Source organism: Callospermophilus lateralis, chromosome 12 (genome assembly GCF_048772815.1).
Source record: "Callospermophilus lateralis isolate mCalLat2 chromosome 12, mCalLat2.hap1, whole genome shotgun sequence".
Taxonomy (NCBI): Eukaryota; Metazoa; Chordata; class Mammalia; order Rodentia; family Sciuridae; genus Callospermophilus; species Callospermophilus lateralis.
The window spans coordinates 108,234,236-108,258,362 of NC_135316.1; the positions used below are offsets into that span (position 1 = coordinate 108,234,236).

Sequence of the window (24,127 nt, forward strand, 5' to 3'; positions counted from 1 at the left end):
GAGTGATCTTTCTCCCGACAGGTGTGAATGTACCATCCGTGTGTCATTTTATTAACAGTGGCCACAAATTTGAGGCATCACATACTAATAGTTTGCATTTGAGGAGCAAGTAGCCTTAAAACGTCAACCTGGTGTTGGAAGTGTGGAGCCTGTGAGATGATGGAACACTCCTGCCCCTTTGCCAACTTGGCTCCCCTGTTTCATTTTTAGACTCTGAATATATGGGTGACATTCTCCCTCTTGATGCAGGTCACATGCATCTTGGAAGCCTTTGGACACGCCAGGACAACACTCAACGATCTGTCCAGTTGCTTCATCAAGTACTCGGAGCTGCAGTTCTGTGAAAGGAAGAAGCACATGACTGGAGGTGAGTGGACAGGGGAAGGCAGAGCCTGCGGGACCTTGGAGATCCATGGTCACCTTCTGTCACAATCTTTTTTTTTTTTTTCCATACTTGGATTGAACCCAGGGGTGCTTTATCACTGAGCCACACCCCAAGTCCTTTTTACTTTTTATTTTATGACAGGGTCCTGCTGAGTTGCCCAGGCTGGCCTTGAACTTTGAATCCTCCTGACTCGGCCTCCCCAGTTCTGGGATCATAGGCATGTGCCACTGTGCCTGGCTATTTCTGTCACATTCTAAGTAGGTACCCAGTGGAGGGAAGCTGTCCATAAAGCATCCCAGAGAGGAGAGCATCTGTATCTCATCGCAGATGTGTTGAAAACCTCCTGCCAACCCTGCAAAGCTTCATTGCTTTAGAACTAGGTGGAGACTCAGGCACATGGGGCTGGGTGAGCCTGTGAGCCTGGGAGGTCGGGTCCTGAGTCTGAGACATCCTCACGTGCAGGGTCAGCCTTTTCAAGCCTTTAATGTAAAAACTATACAATGTGGAACCAAACTAAAGATAACTGACTCATACTTGCTGCATGTAGAAGGGAACTCGGATACTTACATAAATCACAATTTTATATGATTTCTTTAACACATAGTGAACTCCATTTTGAATAAAACCAAATCTGTATTTTTAGAAAGACTGAATTAAACAAATCCAAACATTAAAATAATCACCCAACAAAACTTAACACAGAACCAGTCTCTTGTTTGGTTTAAATAATTATGTGTATTTTATGAAAAAATTCTCATTTCAAATTCAATTAATTTGCCAGGAGTGGTGGTGCATTCTGCAATCCCAACAGTAGAGGCCAACCTGAGTGACTTAGTGAGACCCTGTCTTAAAATGAAAATAAAGGGCTGGGGGTATGTGGCTGGATGAGAGAGTGCCTCTGGGTTTAACCTCCAGTTCTGGAAAGAGATTTTTTTCAACTAACTTAGATTCCACTTGAAATTTTACCTCCTTCCAATCATGCAAATTAGTACAGATACATTCGTTGGTGGAATGCCTAATCTTGAAGTGACTTTATAAGATCTGCGAGGATGCAAATATTCACTAATTATAAATGATTTTTTAAAGAGCTCAGTTGTATTTGTCTTTTTCAAGATACCTTTTTTAGTCAGCTTTTCACTGCTGTGACTAAAAGATCTGACCAGAACAATTTTAGGGGAAGAAAGTTTACTGGGGGCTCACAGTTTCAGAGGTCTCAATCCACAGACAGCAGGTTCCATTCCCCTGGGCTCAAGATGAGGCAGAGCATCATGGTGGAGGGAAGCAACTCCCATCAGGAAGCAGAAAAAGATAGAGACTCCACTTGGCAGATACAAATAGAGACCCCAAAGCCACGGCCCCAATGCCACCTCCTCCAGCCACGTCCTACCTGCCTTGATTACCACTCAATCCCATCAGGTCATTAACTCACTGATTGGGTGAAGGCTCTCACAACACGATCGTTTCTTCTCTGAACCTCTTGCATTGTCTCACACATGAGCTTTTGGGGGACACCTCACGTCCAAACCATATGTCATCCTCCAACCCCTACCAGAAAGGCTCCTCTTGACTGTAATGTAAAGAAACACCTGGTTGCCGCAAGTGAAGGTAAAGATCAAATTTCTGCTCAGTGAAATCTGGTAAATGATGTGCACTCAAGAGAAAGAAGAGGACTTTTCTTTTGGGATGTGAAGCCAGAGGCAGAGGCTTCCATTTCTCAGCAGGAGAGCTGTTATGCCCTTGGTCTGCAGCACCGGGTCCCGAGGCCACCTGCCTGCAGACCTGGCCCTCCACGGACAGGACAGGCCTGCCTTCTACTTACGACCAGTTTCCTCTCTGAGATTGGAGGTAGGCGTGGCCATGCTGGCTCAGTGGGCAGAAGACCCCAAGGACAGCAGGCTCCAGAGTGAAGGGGCCGCACCTTGCCACACAGGCCTCTGGCCCCAGGACCAGCGCTGTTGGCAGTTGGTTGGAAATGCAGAGTCTCAGGCCTGCTTGTGCCTGCCCACCACATGTTGTCACCAAGGCCCTCAGGGTCCTGCTGAGTGGTGAAGGTGGAGAGCGCCCTTCCAACGCAGCCCTGACCAACGCAGGCCTCCTGCCCACACCTTGGCCAGGCAAGGAGTGCATCTGGGCATCAAGAGAGTTGCTCAACCCAGTGCTCTTTACCCAGGGGTGACAGCCACTGGCTTCTGAGAGTGGGGGCCATAACTCATTTTCTCATTTCCTTTTCTTGGGTGGAGTTAATGTCTTTTTTCTTCAGGACGTTTCCTTTAGAAAACAATTACACGCACATTCTAAAAAGAACCCGGCAACTCTGCAGTAAGCACTGGCCAAGCCCTCTGTCAGTCCCACCACTGAACCCCAGCCTAGGTCCCCGGCACCTGCGTCCACCAGCTCCCTGGTTCCCAGGCAGTGCACGGTGGCAGGAGCCTCGAGCATATCACGAACCTGAGTTGTTCAAGAGACACCCTGCATCCTTAGGGACCCCTGGGCAGGCGCTCAGCCCACGTCCAGCCTCCTGGATACCTTGCCCGTTCCCTTCTTAGGAAACAGGACCCAGCCTTAGGGAAGGCCCCAGGCTTCCCCACTCTTCCCTTCCACTTTCCCTCACTGTCCTGGCACCCTTGCTTCAGTTCTGATGCCCACATTTGTAGGGTTGAGAGTTTCCTACTGTGTTCTTTTAAAAATCTGGCCAATTGCCTTAGGGGTTATTTTTATGGGTTTTCAAATCAAGAGAAACGCAGAATCGCAGCTGTATTAAGAGGCGGTGCCAGGGGAGTTGCACGGCACCACATGGAAGAGCCTGGTGGGTCTGCCCGGGGCCCAAGGCCCAGGGCTTGGTTTCCCGTATTTAAGACATATATGTGTGCTCAGAGAATGGTTGTCGGGAGAGGAAGCTTCGAGGGCCCTGTCTTTGGAGTGCTGGCAAAACTAGAACTCCTTACACTGGAAAGGAGAAGAGGCCAGGGACACAGCACAGCCTCCACCATGTGGGCAGCACCTTGAACACACAGGTGTGCTCTGCACACTGCTGGATGCTTCAGAAATGGACTGAGTTCACCCAATCACAGGAGTCCACCCCACAGACTGCGTGGCTGTGTGCTTACTCACCTTGTCACCTATATCCTAGAACAGGAAGAGGAGCAGACCCTATGGAGGTAGACAGCTCTACTGAGACAGGACCCTTGGGATGGGTTACTTCAAGGATGCTGCTCTGTGCTCCACAGCCTCCAGTCCAGAAACCAAGTACTCTGCGCATTGTTGGTCTGGTGCCCTTTGTCTAGTGAAGGGACTTGGCAGCTTTGACTTGGTTCCTGGTGCCAGTTAGCATAAAGGAAAACAGAGTGGACCTGAGACTGAGTCGGAGTGTCTGTCTTAGCGTAGGAGAGCTGCTACAACTAATGTGTCAGTCATGTCTTCATTGCTGTGACAAAATACCTGAGATCTATCAACTCATAAGGAGGAAGGTTTTCTTTTGCTCATGGTTTGAGGCTTCAGACCATGGTTTGCAGGCTCCACTGCTTTGGGGCCAGTGGTGAGGTAGAAGAACACCATGGCAGGGAGCACGTGGTGGAGCAAGGGTGCTCTAAAAGGCAGAGAGAGAGAGAGAGAGAGAGAGAAGGGGGAGGGGAACATACCTTCAAGGCATGCTCCCAGTGGCTACTTCCTCCAAGTGGCCTCACGTCCCGCAGGTCCCAGCACCTCCAGGAGCTCTGTCCTGGGCCAGGCCTTAACATGTGAGCTGTTAGAGGAATTTAAGATCCTAAGTAGCACAACAGATCAACAGGAATATGGGCGGCCTAGAACCAAGGTGTGCTATCCTCCGAGCCAGAGGCTGGAGCCCATGACCTTTTGGTCTCCAGGAGGACCCTTTCTTGCCCCCTCTCAGCATCTCACCCTGCTCCTCAGCTGTGTCTGCCCGACTCGTGTCTCTGCCTCTGGACCCGTGGCCTTCACCCTGGCTCTCCTCTCCTGAAAGTACACCAGTCACATTGGTTAGGACCTGGCCTGTGTAGTGTCCTCGTCCTAACCTGAGTACTTGGCAGTGGCCTGTTCCCAAATAAGGTCACAGTAGCGAGGCTGGGCTCTTTGGTGTGTCCTTAGATGGGACACAGTTCAGCCTGCAGCCAAGCCTGGGGGAAGAATTTTACTTTTCCAAAGTATGTTTGGTTTAAGGGAGAATACTGTCACTGCTCAGAAAAATAAGTATTGGCCACTTTAAGAAGCTGTATGTGTGACCCTTTTAAACTATTTAATGTAAAGACCCTCTTTTAAAAAGCTGAGGCTCAGCCATTCTGATGGATCTCCCATTCAGGTCTTGTGAGTTTTAAATGCTCAGTACAACAGGTCTCCAGACTGCGGCAAGGCCACGGCTCAGAGGCCACGTGCACGAGGCGCAGGTTGAAGGGCAGACTCTGCTTCCTCAGGACACCCACTCATCCGCTGGGTGATCAGTTCTTGTCCCTCTACGGCCGGGGAGTGATACCTTGCTGATTTTAGGGCTGGGAGATGCTGGATGTTTCCTCACCGTTGCTGTTAGTAACACTTTTATAATTTAATGCCAACAGTCCTTTGGGGCTATGACCACGCACCATGACACAGAAGATATAAAGCTCTGTTTTATGAGACATTGACAGTAGATACGATTCTTTCCATTCTGGAGTAATTTAATTAATAAATAGCATTGAGTCTGGCTCTGGGCCTAGTGTGTTTTTCCTTCTGATTCTGTGTTCGACAAAGCAGCTACTCCCAGCCCACAGTGTGCGTGGCCCTGGGGGGTCTGAGAAGCACTGACCTTGCTCTGCCCACAGCCAGGTCTGAAGAAGGCAGCCGAGGACCGTAAGGAGAACTTTGCCAAGAAGGTCCCCCAGCCCTGGGGCCTCTCCCTTGAGACTTGTGCCACTGTTCCTATCCTTCACGGTTTGTGATTTTCGTCCAAGAGCGCAGAGGTCCCCGGGTGTGACGAGGGGCCATGGTGAAGCCTGCGCGGGGATGTGGTGGACTCCACGTCCCCCGTTCTCCTCCCAGGACCAGAGCATCTGCGCAGCTGATGGGGTTGCCTTCCCTGGAGAGGAGCCGTCCTGGGGAGAAGCCTCTTCCAGGTGGGGCAGAGGCCCACCCCAGGCCACGTGCTCCTCCCAGTCACCAGCTTCCTGATGCTCAGCCAGCGTCCAAGGTCAATACTCCCAGTGGCTCTTGGCTGTTTCAGCCTAGCTGCTCCTGTCCCTGCTGTCCCCAGTGTCCACAACCTAGATTGCAGGGGTCCAGTTTGAGGGACATTCCTATGAGACAGCTGGGCCATGGGGTCGGGCTTTGGCACAACCTAGGCTTGGTTACTGGTCGTGGGGCCCATGCCAGTCCCTCCTTCTCTTCATCTATGCAGCTGGACTGAGCTCGCCTCTTCCCTTGGGCGGGGTCCAGCTGCTCGGAGTAGCCACCATTGACGGCCGCCGTCTCTCTGCCTTCCTGTAAGAGCTGTGATGGTCTGGTTCGACTGCCTCCCAGGGGGACATACCCCGGCGGAGGAAGCAACTGCCAGGCGACCAACAGGGCATCATCACCCTAGCACCTTGTGGCCCCTGCCCCTGGAGTCCCAAGTCTCCCTCCACAGTGGACTTTCAAAGCGGAATCCTCTGTCCCTCCATCACACACCTGAGAGGCCCACCAGACGGTTTTCAAACAACAATGGGATTTCTCCTCCTGGATGTTCCTTATTGAAGAGAAGGCTGTGCACCAAGCCACCAAGCACGGAAGGAGGACCTTCAGAGGGTGTCCTGCAGGGCACCTGGGGGCAAGGGTGGCTTCTTGTGCCTTTCCTGCTCGTCCCTATACAGCCTCCTGGAGAAGGGCGGTGGAGACTGGGAGGCCACCGGTCAGACTCTCCCCGTCCAGAGTGTGTGCAGTGCCAGATCCAGGCTCCACCTGCACTCAGGGAGGTCCAGAGGGGAGGTTTGCAGGAGCCAGCGGGTCCCCACCTTGCTGGGGGAGCTGGAGAGCACAGTCCGAGCGCAGCCTGGCTTGGCCCTGGCTCTGCCTCCAGCTCGGCAGCCTCCGGCAGTCGCTCAACTTCCCGTGACTCATTGTTCCCTCTAGAGCAGGGGACGCGCATCACCCCGAAACCTCACGGTTCCCATGAAAAGCCAGTGTGTTAAGTGGTCTCCAGTCCACTTTGTCCAGGCGTCCCAGACAGCATGTCAGTTCAGTGTCCTCTTTATAGGACAGCTTTGAAAGCTGTGGTATCGTCCCAGTGTTCTATTTATTAGGACTGCTGAGTTCTGTCCTTAGTGACCATGAAGGGCATCCAAGTTCTGGGTCATGATTTCCAAACTATTTTAGTGCAGCTGGGACAATTTCATGGACATATTTGCAGAATTGAAAACCTGGGACTGAATAGGTTAAATCACCCCCTTTTTCTTTCCCCTTCGCCTTCAAGTCAAATCTTATACTATCTCCAGAAAAGTGCTGGAGTTAGCTACAAGAGGAGAGCGAGGGACCTGGTTTGGCTTTTTTGTATTTTCTCTTTGGCTCTTTGTGTTTTCTGTGGCTGAAGACCCCAAATCTATTTAACTTGAAACTAAATTTGCTTAACGGCAGGAAATGCCTTCCGATAGATGTGCTGAGCCATGCTACCTACTTGGGAAACTTAAGCCTTCAGAGTTAGCACAAATGATATGGAAAATAAATAAGTGCCTTTGCCTTGCACATTTTTCAGATCCTGATTTTGAAGAAACAAAGCAGAGATGTGAGCACTGAACACCCATTCTCACTGTCGTCATCAGTCACCCTTATACTCCATACTTCATTTGAGGCCCTCCTGAGGTTTCAGAGTGCTTTAATTGATCTTATCTCACATGAAGAGCAGCATCCTTTCTTGCAGTCAGCCTGGGCTTTGGGACAAGCCACTAGGTTGAAAGATGAAAGGCACATGGCAGGACTGCAGGTCACCTGGCTCAGGGCCTGGCATACAGTAGGTGCTCGGAATGGTAGCTCCTTCCTCGTGAAGTCCAGAGGGGTCCTGAGATATTTCCATGTTTTCTTCCCTATATTGTGGATGGGCAAAATGGCATTAAAGCAGTGTGGAGATTGGCAGTGTCTCATTTTGGGAGAGAATGGGTACGTTTCATTCTCAGGAGAGGCCCCCCCAGTCTCCCACCTCACCTCAGTCTGAGTGACCAGGAGTGACAGGCAAGGACATGTGTACAGGTGTGAAAGAGAGAGCATGGCTCTCTGCAGTGGCAGGTACTTCTGGTGGCTGCCGGGGAAGAGGGCACAGTGGGCTTCCTGAGAGCCTGCCTTGCCCTGTGTCTCAGCAGCTTGATGGGTCTGCAGAGAGAGTCTGCAGGAAGTCAGAGGGGAGAATGAGGCAGGGAAAAGCTAGCCAATGTCACCCTCTTGCTCTCGTGATGAACGGCAACGGGCAGAGCTTCGCAGAACGTCTGTTGTGATAAACTGCATCACGTCTGCTCTGCAGACACGTGTTTTCCTGGTACCTAAACATTTTGAGAAACACTTTCATGTGTAAACACACATGAAGATTGCATGTGTATTTCTAGTCATGACTATTTCTGACATAAGAGAGCTTTGGAAACATGCATGTCCTGAGAAATCAGGACATCTGATAGTGGGAGACTCTCCACCGCGTGGACCCTCACGTGAGGGGTCCTCTTGAACTTGGGAATGCACCATCTTCCTCATCTCATCTCGTATCACTTCAGACACAGCAGAAAGGGTGCCTCATCTCTGCTTGGGAAAATAGCAGTCTCATGACCACTGGCATGGGGGGCTGTTTTTTGAATTTGCTCCCATCCAAAATCTCCTTCAAGACATTTTTATTTTTTAAATTTGAAATCCTACTCATTTGAATCCTGCTACTCCTCAGCAATTTTATTCACTGCTGGAGATGAGCTAACAAGGATGATTAATGATCATGCTGCTTTTGAATCTAGATGGAAGGTACTGAAGGCGCTGCACGACACACAACGTGGAGTCTGCTCAGTAGTGAGCTCTGCGTTCAGCGGAGTTGGAACCGCGGGCACAAGTCTGCATATAAGTCAGCCCTGTCTCCAGGTCCTCACCCACAGGCCCACCTCGTGCTTCCTCCTGGATCATGGCCAAGGGACAAAACAACAGTGTATTTCACACTAGTGTGGCTTTAAAAAATCCCCCTGTGCAGTAAATCATTTCAGGATTAATATTCTTAAAATTAAACAGAAAATGTTTCCAGCCAAACATTTGTTTATGAAGAACAAATGACGATGAACAAAAAATTTTAAAATTATGACCTCAACTTGAGATTACTGCCCATTTCGGTCACTATAGAGACAGGTGCCAGTGGTGGGGGTCCTGGGGGATGCCCTGGCCCTGCGCCCATCCCTGTATCTTTCTCTGATGCCATGGAGCATGCAGCACAGAGTGAGCTGCAGTGTGACCCGGGGCCTGTAGTGAACAAGGTCTCAACTCTGTCCTGGGTTTGAACCCACAGATGCTGATGGAGAAAATAGCGGGTTGTGGGTGGGAAGGGGGCTACTGGAACTCTCAGTGCCTTCAGCTCAGCACTTCTATTAAGCCTAAATCTGCTCTAGAAGACAGTCTGTTAAATTAAAAACACGACTGTTGGAAAAGAAACTGCATTTTTATCTCTTGTAATGAATTAGGGAAATTCATGGAAGCGAAGCTGTCAATGCCATCTGACAGCATCCCTTTTCTCTCCTTCACCAGCCAGAATTCATACCTATATGCTGGAGAAGTCCAGACTGGTTTCCCAGCCCCTGGGCCAGAGCAACTTCCTGGTCTTCTACTTGTTGATGGACGGGCTGTCCTCAGAGGAGAAGTACGGGCTGCACCTGGACCGCAGCTGTGCCCACCGGTGAGTGGCTTCTGGGAGTGGACTTTGGCAGGCTTACACTGCCTCCTTATGAGAGCAACTGTGGCTACCAGAGAATGGCCGGCTACCGTCAGGCGAGAACTATCCCTATCACAGGGCAAAACTGTTTATTGAATGCTTAGGTGAAGGTCTATGCGTGTAAGAAATCGCATTTCTGTTTTGCTGCTTTTCTGGTCAGAATACCAAAATACTAGTTTGTGTGTAAACATCTCTATTTCTTCTGAGTTTTGAAGTCCTGATTTTCGGTCATCCTTTGGAACAATGGGAGCTGTCATTTACATAGTAAGTTTTCATTAGTGATAGATGAGGTTCCGTCATGGGAACAGCAAAAGTGCCCATGAACCAAGGTGCTGGTTTTCTTTACTGGAGGCAACAAGTTGTGTAAAAGGTGTGTTAAAGGGGGACTCTGGTCATGGGGGTGATGCACGTGAGTGGCCCCCACCACGGTGACGTTCTTCTCAGGCACACCTTTCTGCTGCTGACGCGAGTCCCCACAGGCACTGGTCAGATCTGAACTAGGATGCAAACTCGAAGCAGGAAGGGAGTAGACCCCACCCCAGTGAGAGGGCAGAGGCTCGGCCCTTAGTGACAGGTCACCCTGTTTCTCACAGGCTTGCTCCAGTTCTGAGAGGAAAGTCCAGTTGCTCCCACGGTGCTGCTCCGCTGGGGGAGCACGGGGAAATGTGGCTGTGGTCCAGGGCTGGGAGGGAGGGGATGGGAGGTGCTCTTCCACGTGGGCTGATTGGGAGGCTCCTTCAGGTGGCGTGAGGGGCAGCACCTGAGGAGCCTGGCAAAGAGCTGGTGGGAGTGTTCCCTTCAGAGAGAAAATGAACAGGGCTCAGAGGGGACAGGTGTGCACTTGAGGAAGCCTGAGGCCAGCAGGTGTGACCACAGTCACACAGGTGAGGGAGAATGTTGGAGCCCGTGGGAAGGATGGAGTTTGTTCCAAATGCCTCTGCAAGTGGAGGGGGCTCTGGGTATGAACTGGGTTTCATTGCAAAGGCAGCTCTGCTCCGTGGAGACGTCACGGTAGTGGTCACAGCTGGGAGCAGGGAACCGAGTGCCCATGGGGTTATTGGGAAGTGGTACTGATGGGGTGGTATGTGGAGGCGGAAAGAAATGGTGAGATCCGGATTGTGTTCTGAAGGTAGGAAGGTCAGGATTTGGGATGGATTGAAAGTTGGACTTGAGGAAAACAGTTTCAGAATGAATGGCTCCTGTGACCGCAGCCCGAGCAACGCGGGGCGTCATTCACAGGGTTGGTGTCTTGGTCTGTGTTTTTGTGACCTTAATGAAGTACTTGAGACAGGCTAACTGTATAAAGAAAAGATGTTTATTTGGCTAGTGGTCTTGGATGCTGAAAGTCCACTCGGTGTTGCACAGGCTCTGGTGAGGGCTGCCCCTGGCTGTGTCACCTCATGGCAGATGACAATGGAAAAGCTTGTGTGGGAGCAAGAGGTCACCTCCCAAGGAGGAGGTCAGCACGGAGTGGAACCAGGCTTCCCCCTTGTGACTGTCCTCCAAGAACGAGCTCAAGTCCCAGAGCGCTGCCTAAGCCCTCCCAGGGCACACCCCAGCGACCTGAGGACCCCCGCTGGGCCCCACTTCCAACACCAGCCCCTGACAACCAGGCCCCCAGCAGTAAACTCTTGGGGGACAAAGCCAACCCATATTCAAACCAGAGACCATTTAGGAGGGAGGCGGTGCTCACGGAGGAGGGCACTGCTCCAAGGACCAGCTGTGCTGCATCTGAGAGCTGGTGAGCAGGGGTCCACCTGGGAGCTGGGAAGGGTCTTCCCAGTGTGATGGGGTAATTCAGGCTGAACCTCAAGGACTGGTTGGGGCAGCCACAGGTTGTTGTCTGCCCATAACTGAGGTGTCAATGACTGTGAGCATGGGGGCAAGGGATAAGAAATTGGCCATAGACTAATGTCCTGTTGCATTCCCGGTCACCATCATGAAATCCCATGAAAAATCACACCCAGGTCTATAGACATGATTTATCTTGTTGGTGGCAAAAACATTGTCAAGAAGTTAAAAAGGCCCTGTCAGAATTATATTTTACTTAAAGAAAAAGACTATTTGGGGTTAACTGGCCTCAACCTACAACAGAAACTTGGGAAAAGAAGAAAGCAGTAATACTGAAGTGTGGTCGCCCAGGAAGAAGTGATAGAAATGTGGAAACCCAGCTCCCAGGCCGCCAGAAAGCCCATCTGTCAGAGCCTCTCACTTTGCAGAGGAGAGAGTCAAGGGGTGAGAAGCAGCTCCTGCTGACAGGGATCTGCTGCTCAGCAGCGGTTCTGACAAAGCCCACTGCCTGAAATCAGCTTCTCACTTTTCCACCCTGGGCATCCCTAACTGGACATGCCCTGGCAGAAGGAGCACTGCATGGAAAGCCCCGGGCTGCATGTCCAGGGTGGCCTTGAGGAGGGAAAGTGGTGGGGATTTCTGTCCCCAGCTGTTCCGACAAGCAGAAGCCCAATCTCACAGCACTCAGCTGGTTTAGAGGTCGTGTCCCTGTCTGTGCATGTCTGTGCACATGTGTGCCTGGTGTGCAGACTTGTGAATGGTCCAGTGCTCCTGCCTAGAGCTGGTGTTTGACCAACATGCCCTGTGAATACCTCCTGGGAGCAAAACTGCACTTTCCTCTTAAGTCTCCAGATACATGAAGAGATCAGTTGGAGCATTTCCAAAGTGATCATTGCACAGAAAACTGTATTATTTAGCAATAAAACAAGCTTTTTTTGCAAGTCATAAAATATCATACATACAGGGCTTTGTGATTCTTGTGGGTCTTCTTATGTTTATACCAGTGGATCATCTCACTTTTACAATCTTGGTGAGGTTTGAGGTTCATATTGCTTTGATATTTGACTTTAGCATGGGGTCAAACCTTGGGTTAGTGGTTACGAATGTTAAGTACAGTAATTCTGGAAATTGACTTGTTTACCATCAGCACTATAGATCTAAATTTTCTGGCATTCTACTCTTTCTCAAAACTCCACCTTTCTAGCCTTTCCTTTTGAGTCTGCTGCTTAAAACCGATACCCAACGGGAAAGGAGATCCCTGTGGGTAAGGTGCTTAATACCATGTTAGACATGGGTGAGAGGACCTGGGTACAAATGAGGCATAGGAACTTGCTGAACACACCCTGTTATCAGGAGAGCTCTTACCGTCAACAGCACACCCACTTGCCTGATTTTCTCAACCACATGCTCACCCTTTATATTAGAGCTAGGGTGGGGCAGGCCATCCATTACCACCCGCATGCCTCTCCCCTCTTCACGCACTCCCTCCACCACGCAGCCTGGTCTTAAAGGAACTTGAAGAAACATGACTTTGCCAGCCTGCTTCCTTCTAATGTATCCTGTTTCTTCCTTTCCTAACAACACATTCCTTGGAAGAATCAAGGCAAAATACATGTTTAACAGGAGCTGAGTTGAGGGCACACTCAGCACTTATTTTCTGCTTCGTGATTGTAAATCCAGAAAAAAAAATACCTATCACTATTATTTTACAATTAATGCTACAAATGCGCCTTTTAACCTTGACCCGGTGTTTAGAATGAAAAGTTTTCAAACTATCACATAAAAATGTAGGTTTATGTCAACATTAAATTAGGCCTAAAAACATTTCCCTTTTTTGCATGATGGGATGATCCCTAAAGAACAGAGGGACCCTGATCCCACTTCAGGATGAGGATGACTCTGAAGTGGCCATTGACCCCACAGCTTGCCTGCATGAAACAGTGTCCACGCCACTGTGTGTAAGCATCCTCCTCCAGACTATTAACAAGGGGGAAGTCTCCAGTTCTCTGGTATTTTGAGGAGAAGAGGTACTGGGGATTGAACTCAGGAGCATTTGACACTGAGACACATCCCCAGCCCTACTTTGTATTTCATTTAGAGACTGGATCTCACTGAGTTGCTTAGCCCCTTGCTTTGGCTGAGGCTGGCTTTGAACTCATGATCCTCCTGCCTCAGCCTCCCGAGCCACCAGGGTTACAGGTGTACACCACTGCGCCCCACTTCTCCAACATTTTACGCTGCTGGGATAAGGCTGTGTGTGGAGTTCCCACAAGATGGCAGGCTCTCCACAGTCAGTGGGAAGCCAACCAGAGCCAACCACAAACCCCCAGCCGAGACCCACATGGAAACCAGTGCAGCTCCCTGAACATTTCTCCTTCTGCGTTTGATTCTTCACTCTCTTTTCCTAGCTGTTTGTTTCTCAAGTACTATTTCAATTTGTTCTGTTTGTGCATAATAATGACATCTAGGAGATAAATGTAATCTACATTCCTGGGTATTGAGATTTAATGAAAGTGGCTTATAATAGCTTATCTTCAACTGCCTTTAAGCAGCTGCCGTGGATTTGTGCCAGAAGAGCTGGGCACTGAGTCCAGGGTGACTTCTGGTCTCCTTCACAGGGATGGGTGGTGGGAGGGCTGGGCTGCCCAGGAACCTTCTTTAGGGAGCTCAGGTCTTAAGTGGCATCCGGAAAGCAACAGTCATATGACTCAGAGCCTGTGACCCATCCTGACCTCCTCACCTTGCCGTGGTGACAGGACGCGCTGACTCACCAGTGTTTGAACTGAAATCCTGCCAGCGCACCTGTCACAGGAGAAGAGAACAATTAACTCCCATCAAGGCTTGTTTTTGCTAAGGGATTATTATGAATGTCGAACTTAACCCGGGCAAGTTTCATGTAATTAAAAAAAAGAAAGGAAAGCTTGAATGTTGCTTAAAGGTGATTCTTCGTAATTTCATGATGTAATAAAATGTCCACTCATCCCCACATTTTAGCCAGGCAAAGCTTGAAGTTGCTCCCAAGACAAAAACTGGAGGCAGGAAGCACTTGACCTATTTCTAAGGGCTGTCATTAATAATGTACGTGAGAGTCACAGGGTGTGACCACGAATGGCTTACTTAACCAGGAGCCAGGTGCCGTCCACGGTGCCACGTCCCTGAGCTCCGTAACCAGCAGAGTGCGTGCTGGCATCTGCACTGGATAGCCAGGGGCTGCAGACCGAGGTGTCACCCAGGAGCCAGACCCTAATCCAGTCCCACTGTCTCCATGGCAACCATTGCCTCTACACCCTTGTGTCAGTGACATTTTAAAGAAAATGAAAGGGAAAGCACAAGGTCAGCGTTTGCTTGTGTGTGGCCCTATTTGAGAGTGGTTCAGCAGAACTAATGACATTCTAGCATTTGTCACCCTTAGCTACTGTGAACAACAATTCTGCATCACGTTCGTAGCCAGGAGCTTGATAAAGATGTTTGCACTGGCAGCCAGTGTCACCCTGTCTCAAGTTAATAACCCAGCAGTTCTAGAAGGGCAGGCCGGCCCCTGCAGAGGGCCAGGTGAGTTCCGCTGTGGCAGGAGAACAGGCAGAGGGCGGACACTAGCTCTCCTGCTTCCTGACGCTTCTGAACAACGAGGGCCCAAAAGATTCGTGGACCTCACACCCATGCTCTGCCTCTGTCACGAGTCTTCCAAACCCTACAGGAGCATCACAACCATCCGAATCTATTCATAGGTTGAACATTACTGTAGAAAGTCCCGACTCACATCTTCCCTGGGGCAAAAGACTCTCTCTCTCTCTCTCTCTCTCTCTCTCTCTTTCTTGGCTTGAAATGCTTTGTCTTTCTATACCCTCTGTAGTAGAAAAAAATGGAGTTCTCCTAGAGTGTGAAAACTTGCCCTTATCTAATCCCAAGTGGTGATGATGGTGTCAGTAACATTCAAACTGCACGAGTGGGTACCAGTCCCTGTCTCTTCAAGAGTGCTGTCCAGTTCAGCCAGGTGCACGTGTTCATGGGGATGGGGGTTGAAACTGGAGAACTCGTGCCTACCTGAGATCCTGTGATGACGCTTGGGGTTTACATGTGTGCGCAGGAAGCTAAAGTCCCATCTGACCCCATGGGAATTAGGACTCAGAAGCTGACACTGCGTGTTCTGGGCAGTCCATGGCTGTCTCTGAGATCGTGTGGGAAGCGTGAGGGAACCCTGACACCCTCATCCGTTGGCCCTGAGTTTACGAAGGAGCTGGACACATCGTCACACTGTGTCCACGGCCAGTCCAGGACCAGGTGCCTCTTTGTGCTGCAGATGCCAAACAGCCTCCTGCTAACCTCTGGTTACCAAGTCACGTGCTGGGGCACGGGAGCCAGGGTTTGTCTGGGTCTCTCTAAACACCACTTTTCTGCCTTTCACACACTAAACTGGGTGAAGGAAGCCACAGGAGGCCTGTGGCCCCTAGAGAGGAGGTGGAAGGGTAGGAGAGGCCTGAGCCCCTAAAGGCCCTGGTTGCACTCGGCTGCCTCCGTGTGGGGGAAGGGATCTGGGTTAGGGTTAGGGTTAGGGTTAGGGTTAGGTCACGGGGCATGTGACAGTGAGAGCCAGTAGGCTGAGCGGTCCCTGTTGTTAGCCGTCTCCGCCCCCAGGACAGGCGTTGGGGGAAGGAGGCCTGGAGAAGGCTCGAACAGGGCAGTGGGGGCCCTGGACCAGGCAGATGGCTAAGGGCACAGGGTCCTCTCGTGCAGCATTGCAGACACAGAGGGTGGAGGAGGCGGGGAGCTTGACCCCACTCTCTGGAGTCCGGCTCCTCCACTGGACCTTCTGTCCTCCCTTCCCCAGGGACGCCGTGCTTCTTGTCGAAAGCTCTCCACTGCCAGGTCTTCTCTCTGTATTCTACCTTCCTAATTCCCTTCTCTCCCTTGCATCCCAGAATTTAGGCCAAGCCCCTTGGGCTTCTCCATCTTTGGCTTGTGGTGGGATTCAGCCACGTAGTGACCTCACAGTGACCTTCTCATCAGTGAGCAGACGTGCCTTTTGTACTTGACATGGATCATTCCCGTGCCAGACAGTCCCCAGACAGCCTTTGTGTACTTGATTCAGGGACCTAGGTCTGGCACCACCACACAGGGGCTACCATTTCATTTGCTAGACTATTTTTGTTGTTGCTCCGATGCTGGTGTCTCTTATTATCAAGTGGCTTTGGCCACAGGAAGGGCCCCAGAGAATCTTTGATACAGCAAAGGGCTTTTAGGTCCTCCCGAATCAGGTTAGGGCCGAGTCAGGAGTAACCCAGATGTTTACACCCACAAGAAGTTCACACAGACGGGACGTGGCCTTGTCGGTCTGCCCAGCGAGCGCTCCACCCTAGGTGCGCAGAGCATCCTGAGAAAACGCACATGGAAATGGAGGCTGAGAGGCTGTGGGATGAGGGAGTGCAGCTCCTCCCTGTGTGGCTCCTTCCAGGGACCATCTCAACGGGACTCCAGAAGCACCTCAGCAGTGCTGTGCTTCCTGCGTCAGGGGGAGTCAGTGGCGCTTCCTGCCTCCCCACGCCACAGAACAGCTTCCTCTCTGCCAATGAAACTCACTGATGGGTGCTGGTAGAGTTGCCCTCACCCCGTGGGCTGCAGGATCTGAGGTGACTTAGGAGAACCTCTGTGAAGGTCAGGCGGCAGGGTCCTGCAGCCCGAGGCGTGAGGAGGGTGGTTCCGCCAAGCACCCACCAGCCATGATCAGCAAGAGCAGAAAGTCAGGAGCATGGCCCCACTGGCAGGAAGTCGGAGCGGCCTGCTTGCTGATTTGCAGGTGCTGTGTGTTCTGTTGTTCGGTCTCCGTGTTTCCAGATGAGCACCTCTGTGTTACTCAAGGAGGAGAGCAGACTCAATTGGCGGAGACCACGGGGCTGCTCTGTTGCCCCCGAGGGCATGAGCCAGTCGGTGGCCCCCTGAGGTCTCTGGTCTAACTCCTCCTCGAACCTCGACTCAGCCTTACAGGCCGCGTGTCCTGTGGCATCTCTCTGGACTCTGTCTCTGGAGACTAAAGAACACCCGGACCTGGGGGCAGGTGTCCTGTGGAATACCCGCCCCTGGAGGAGGGAACCCTTTGGCTGTCCAGCTCAATGGTTTCTAGGGCCAGCAATGTCCTCTCTTTCCCCATGTCACCCTTAAAACATAGACTCTTGCCCAGTGAGTAGGCTGAAGGCCTCGTAAGCTCTGAGGGTCAGGTTGCAGGTGCCCAGGACATGTGTGCGCAGGAACACTGAGGAGAGAGAGGCTTGTTGTCAGTTGATCTGAAAACAGAAGTCAGTGTATTTCCTCTTAAGAAATGAAGAGATTATTTCTCCTCAGTATAAATCCAGAATTAAGAGTGGTCTTAGGTTGTATGAAGATATCTGAGCTATCTGTAAATGTAGATGGATCACTTGTGTGTGTGTGTGTGTGTGTGTGTGTGTGTGTGACTGACAGACGAAGATCAGTAATAACTAAAGCAGTAAAACATGGCATTCAAGTATCCTTCAATCTGCTCAGGAAATGGATCATGGATCTCACTACAGCTCCATATTTTAACAAATTTAAGCATTAAACACTTCTCTGCTTACTTGGGGAATATTATTGGAAATGGCTAATCCAGAGCATTAAGGCTTTACGTAGACTAAGCTAACACTTTCATCTGGAATAAAGCACCCGTGACATCAGCATCAATAGGAGACACCAGGTGTCCTTGCCCAGGCTTTGTTCTGCCATTGCCAGTGACTCACCACGTGCCCAGGTCTGCATCATACCTGTGTGGCATCCAGAGGCAGAGCAGCAGGGAACAGCTTGTCCTGCGCATGATGCAGTATCTGGCCGGTTTAAATGATTCATGGTAAACAGACCAGCACACGGTGATGATGGATTATTTCTTTTTATTGTCTCTTCCATCAAATGCAACTGCTCAGTAAAATGATTCATGAGTTGAACCTGTAAGCCCTCACCACAGAATTCCTGCCTCCTGGTAATGCAGAAAAGTGCATTAAAGAGAAAAAGAAACCCCGAATACTAAGAACAGCAGAGAAGGCTTATAAGTGATAGAGGAGGTGAGGTGGCAGGGTGGCGGTATTGAGGGTAGTTCTGCTGGGAATCCCACCTGGCAGGCCAGAATTCGGATGTTTTCACCCACGACCTACAACAGACTGCATCTTATTCTTCATAGGAAGGATTGTTTTAGTATGTTCTGCTCAACTTGGGCCCCTCCCTGGCTTGCTCTGTGCCAGGAAGCTTGGCTGATGCCCAGGGTGTCCCTCAGGCTGCAGAATCTCAGGGTGCACAGCTCCAGGGCGGGGCTCTGGCAGGGTGCACCTGCTTCCTCAGGTCTGGGTGGGATCTGAGGAGAGTGAATCTGCCTCAGTGAAAAGTAGCCCGGCAGGTACAGTCACAGCCAATGGCAGGAGGTAGGACCTAGGGACCCTAGGGACGGCTGGCCTGATGTCACAGCCAGACCTCTGCTCAGGCCCCTGCTCCCTGTGATCACACACCATGCCAGATGTGCTTGTCTCTGGGCTCTTTTGTGTCCTGTAAAAGTGATCCCTAAGCTCTGGTTTAGCTGACAGACACGCCCTTTCTCTTTTAAAATCGCTGTGAGGCTTCTGCAGTTCAAATCACTTCAAAATGGACAGGTCATGCCACACTGCTTGCTTTGGTTCCAGGCCACACATCCTCCTCCCCGACTCACAGCAGACTGGTTCCATGTTGTTTACTTGACCGAGTTTTCTTAAATGCTTACAAGTGTGTTTGGTTTTGCATATGCCCAGGAAGCTGTCTGTCAACTGATGTGCATGACAGTCCATGCCCTGGGCTTGCAGTGTGTCCAGTTCCACTCCCAGTGAACATCAGGTAGGAAGGGGGGAGAGTGCCCTCCACTCTTCTGGGACTTTGGATTTGTTTTATGATTCCTCCTTCATTGTTTCAAGTAGTAATTTTATTATTTGGCTATTTATTCTCTGCCTCACATAATGTAATAATTATTACAAGCACCTTTACTCTTAAGTGTCTGCATGACTTCTAAGTTCACCTTCCCTAGACAAGGAGTTGTTTTTAATGTGTGAAGAATCCCCAGGATTATAAAAACCCTAAGAAAAGTGCTGATGAAAGTAAGCGCACTGCAGAACCTTAGCGTTTCATTGCCCTGCAGCTGAACGTGGCGTTCTATTTCAGATGATCACTATCGAACACGCTCCAGCATTTCAGAATTTAAATCAACCAAAATGCATTTTAAATCTTGATTTGCCTTCTTGGACTTAATTGAATAATCATTGTTATTCTGTATACTACTGTTCAATGTAGTATTAGTATTATGCATTCTGAACATCTATCATACACAATAGATTTTGTCTTTGTGCCTCACTTTGTCTTTCTGGCTGGTTTGTTTGATCTAGCTCTCTAGACAAGTCCTCTGCCTCCTTCATCTTTGAACCCCACTAAGCACAATTCTTGGCAGATACAGAAACTCAGCAGTCTTCCTCTCTTGACTGAAGCTGTCCTTCTTAAAATTGAACAGTGAATACCAACAAAAACTCGAAGCAGTGTTTCTCACAAGCGTACCTTTGCTCAAGCTTATTTTAGTAAATCTCTAATTCACACAAGCAGCATAGACTGCTTACCTCTGTTCTAGCAATTTCCATCATCCAGATTTATTTTGAAGCCTCCCTAGTAGTGAGCAGCAGAAGGTGGGAACTGGGAAAGTATGATTGGGATTAAATTAAATATTTCAAAGCAGAGTTAGTAAATTAAGGAAAAGGTGAGATGACCTGTCTCCTATGTTAAGTATGTCCTGCCAGTGAAAGAAAGAAATATGCTGTCCTCACAGTGCAAGGGTGTGAAAGGAGAGCATTTCCACGGATCCCCATGGTTCAAACAGAAGCAGTGCAGGGTGGGGAGGAAATGAATGGATGGCTGAGAAAACGCTTTCCCTTCCTTACTGCCTGAACCACTGCTTGTGAGTTGGGCTGCATCCTGCCGGCAGGCATGCTGCAAGCAAAATGCTGGGGAATGCCGCCATGTTAAGTGCTTCCGCTGTCCTGGCCTGGGCGTCACCAGTGCAGTGCAGAGGTGTATGGGTAACATCATTGATATTGTGAATGTCCACGGTACCTGACCTTCTGGGGTGGATCTGGAGTCCTCTTTGTGTGAAATGTATGCTTGATTCCAGGGAGTGCTGATTTCAATTTCAGCAGAGGTCTCCTGTCTGAAGTTGGAGATGTGGGGAGTGAGGTGGATGTTGAGGCTGTTTGCCGTTAGTCAATCAGCTGGACCCAGTTCTGAGTCAGAGCAATCAGCATGCACCCCATGTGAGGTCCACTGCACTCTGTCTGTCTGGCTCGTCTCCTCCTGGCTCCTCTCTCCCAATCTCTGCATCCAGACTCCTGCTCCAAACAGTGCATGGGATAGGAGCCTTGCATGGGTGACGAGGGGAACCTTATTCCTAAACACAGCCTCACGGGACATCCCCCGTTCATGTGTCTGAGGGAGGCAGGTGAAATGCGCCCACGCAATGGTACTTGACACAGAAGACGGTGGCCCTCAGCCTTTGCCTTCCTTTGTGTCACTTAACTCCCCCTTTAAGTTTTGGATTCCCTAACACATCCAAAGTAAAGAGCTGCTAATTTAAAACTTGGTGATTTTACAAGCTGCTGTTTTCATAACAGCTGAGGTTCATTGCTAACTCTGAAGTGTTTGATGTCTTAACTATAAATATTGAAATTATGAGAAGCAGAAGATTAGAGTAAAAGATGCCATCAGGGGTTTGTTGTAATGTCTAAAGAGTCCACAAGACCGTGGATCAATTTACATGTATTTCTAAGGACATAAATGTTGTCTTACACGTTCGAAAATTGAAAATAAACTTGACATTGAAGGTACATCTGAGCATAAGAATAACTTTCTTTACAATTTTATGTTATTGAAATCTTTAATAATTGGAATTGGTTTAGACAACTACAGTTTTTTCCTAAATAAGAGTCATATTGAGTAGTAGTAGTAGTAGAAATAGTCATTGGGTAACTCAGTCTCTGGCCAGAAATTTATTTTATTTTCTAGGTATGTCAGAATATTAATTTCCAGGGTATATGAGGAGCAATTTTAAGCAATGTTAATTTGTTCTTCTGAGTTGACATACATGTTCCATCCTACTGGTCTGGAGAAGTCCAAATCCATCTTTTGTGAAACAGTCTTAAATATCTTGCTGTAATCGAGAGCCTTTTTGAGTGACTGGCAGCTTCAGCACATTCATGTTCAACTTGTATGGATTTCACATATTAACATCTCTAAATTAGAATATCTCATCCTAACCTGAGGCACATCATTCTGACATTTCCTGATATTAAGTTTTCAGAATTTGTGACTTTCAGATAATTTTTCATTGTAAACGTACAGTGACATTTTGGAGGTATGCTGGTATTTTTCTAATGTAGAAGTGGTTTTGATCTAAAGGCACAATACAGGGCCAGGCTGAGGCTCCTGGAGTGTGTGGGTGGGTGTGGGTGGATGGAGATGAGAAGATCAGAAGCCTTAGGGTGCTGCAGTGAGGTCAGGAAGCCGGCCTGCTGCTGCGGATCATGGAGGGAGGTGGCCCCGGGTCATGGAGAATGAAGACCTGCCCACTCAGGTAATCTCCACCCAGCACAGCAGAAGAAAGACGTTTGCCCATTGATTGTGGGTATTTGAGTCGATGAAATTGGAAGAAAGGAGAGAGAAATAGGGTAGATGGTAGAATGTTTTGAAAGGAAAATAAAATTCTTTGGACCCACCTGATGAAACAGGTTGTTTGAGCCAGGTACAGTGGAGCACACCTGTAATCACACTGACTTGGGAGGCTGAGGCAGTCGGGTTATAATTTAGAGGCCAATCTCAGCAACTTAGGGAGAAACTGACTCAAAAAAAAAGAAAGAAAGAAAAACTAATAAAGGATTGGGATGTAGCTCAGTGGTAAAGCACCCCTGGGTTCAATCCCCAAATCCCCATTACCAAAAAAAAAATAAGAAGTAACTTCATATACCAACAGCCAGGTGCTTTTCACACAGCGCCTACTCCTTGAACACTTGCTGCAAGGTCCAGGGTGTGTCCCAGGTGAAACTGTTCAGCAGCGCAGCCCTGAGGGGTGCCTATCCGGAAATGGTGAGGACTCTGAATCCACTACCCTACGGTTTCTACATGCTGCAGAAGTCCTGGCATAGGTGGGGCCTCAGCCCATGTGTAGGATGTAAGGTGTGGGGGCCTGTCCTTCCTCAGTGTCTTGGACACTTCTGACAACACCCGGACAGCTATGGTCTCTGAGGAGAGGCTCAGCACCTGTAGCACCCGCTGCTGGCCACAGCCTGCTGGTGTATGCAGAGCGTGGGAGGTGGCCTGGTGTGAGGGGAGAAAGCTCAGCCCTCCCCAGGCCTTGTTAAAGGGACCCCGCCATCATCAAAGCCAGGCCAGCCCACAGACCCCAAGCACAGCCTGCTCTTTCTCCTGTTCACTGACCACTCCTCTAAGTATGGACAGCTCCTCATGAGACACTCCATGAGGAGGAAGCAGGGCCCTTCCTCTAGCAGAAGGGACCACGACTGGACATAAGTCCAGGTGGGTGCACACCTGGCTTCAGCCCCCAACCTTGTCCAGGGCCAGAGAGCACAGCCATACCTCCCCTGTCCACCAGAGGTCACCCAGTCACTCACTTTCAAGGAACACAGAATTGACCATAACAAGGTCACTGTTTGCAGGATGGAGAGTTGAGGACCAGCTTCACCAGACGTTTTGGAGAGATGTTCTGTCTGATGGGAAAATGCAGATAAATTCTTCTGGGAATGTCACAAGCCCCTAAGTCTGAATGTGAATCCTGTTCTTTTCCTGGGGACCACTGGCAGGGCTTTCTCTTTCCAAACAAAATGGCACATGGCTAATAGACCAATGCTTTCATTCGTGGAGATTTATGTATCTAATCCTTTTGTTTAATAAAAAGTCATATTGACCTCCCACTGGGAGGGACTCAAAACCAGTTAATATGTTCCAGATTATTCAATTACAATAAAGAAAAGAATTTTCTTTTGAGGAGCAGGGTGGGGTGCAGGGGCAAGGGCTTGTCCTGCCGTGGGCTTAGCACTCTGTGCTGGCCTCCTGTGTGCTGGCCTCCTGCGTGCTGGCCTCCTGGTTGGCGTGACCTGGTTTTTTTTGCTTACATGTGAAACATCAAGTACAAGGCAGCTTTGCCACAGTGGAGAAAACGTTATGCCTTTGTATTCATTGGGCAGGTAAAAAACAGAGCAAAAGATAGTATTTAGAGTCTGTGGACAGGCTGTCAGGTTTGTTTTTGAGGGAATAATATGATCATTTATTTCTGTTTGAGCCTCCAATCTCTGTGGACCATGGGTATACATGCAGGCTGAACAACACTGAGTACACAGACGGCTGCTGCTGTTTTAATGTGTCCGGTACCGCCCTGATATGGTGTGGGCAGAGAGAGGACACAGGCCTTGAAATTTGATGACAGTGTTTTCTGCAAACCATCATTGTTTGTGCTTGATATTCACATCAGATCACCACTATCCTGAATTCCAAGTCCTCAGAGGGTGCCACAGGCTGTGCAGTAGCATTTTAATTTGCTCTTCTACACTGTGTATAGAAGAGTCCCAGCGTGGACTCTTCAGCTAACAAGGGGAAGCTCTCCCGTGATTTACTGAATGACTTACTGTGATTTATCAACTCTACCCATATGTTCTTAGACAGCATAATAAATTTATTCCAGAACCTGTTTACCTTACCACAAGCAAAGCACATGTGCATGTGCACACACTCACACACACACACACACACACACACTCACACACACAGCCCACATGCACATGGGAATTATTTTGGTGATATAATTGACCAGCTTAGGATGTCATCAGCATGCCCTTTGTTGTTAGGACAGTGAGCTAACTGGAGTAATAGAATAGCTGATTATAAATAGTGCATGGTCAACAATTGTAGTTGCTGGCCAACTTTAAGCAAATTTAACTTGTAATGAAAACATTTTCTTATTAGATACCTAAGTAGAATTT

The 24,127-nt window shown here is 49.4% G+C and overlaps 1 protein-coding gene across 1 annotated transcript in view; it reads left to right on the plus strand.

Moving 5' to 3' along the window:
• Nucleotides 1–24,127, plus strand: part of Myo16 (myosin XVI) — a 393,713-nt gene that overhangs the window by 167,260 nt on the left and 202,326 nt on the right. The window contains exons 14-15 of the mRNA XM_076872404.2: nt 250–367; nt 9,104–9,251. Of these exons, the coding sequence (XP_076728519.2) occupies nt 250–367; nt 9,104–9,251 (266 nt within the window). The remainder of the gene's footprint in view (nt 1–249; nt 368–9,103; nt 9,252–24,127) is intronic.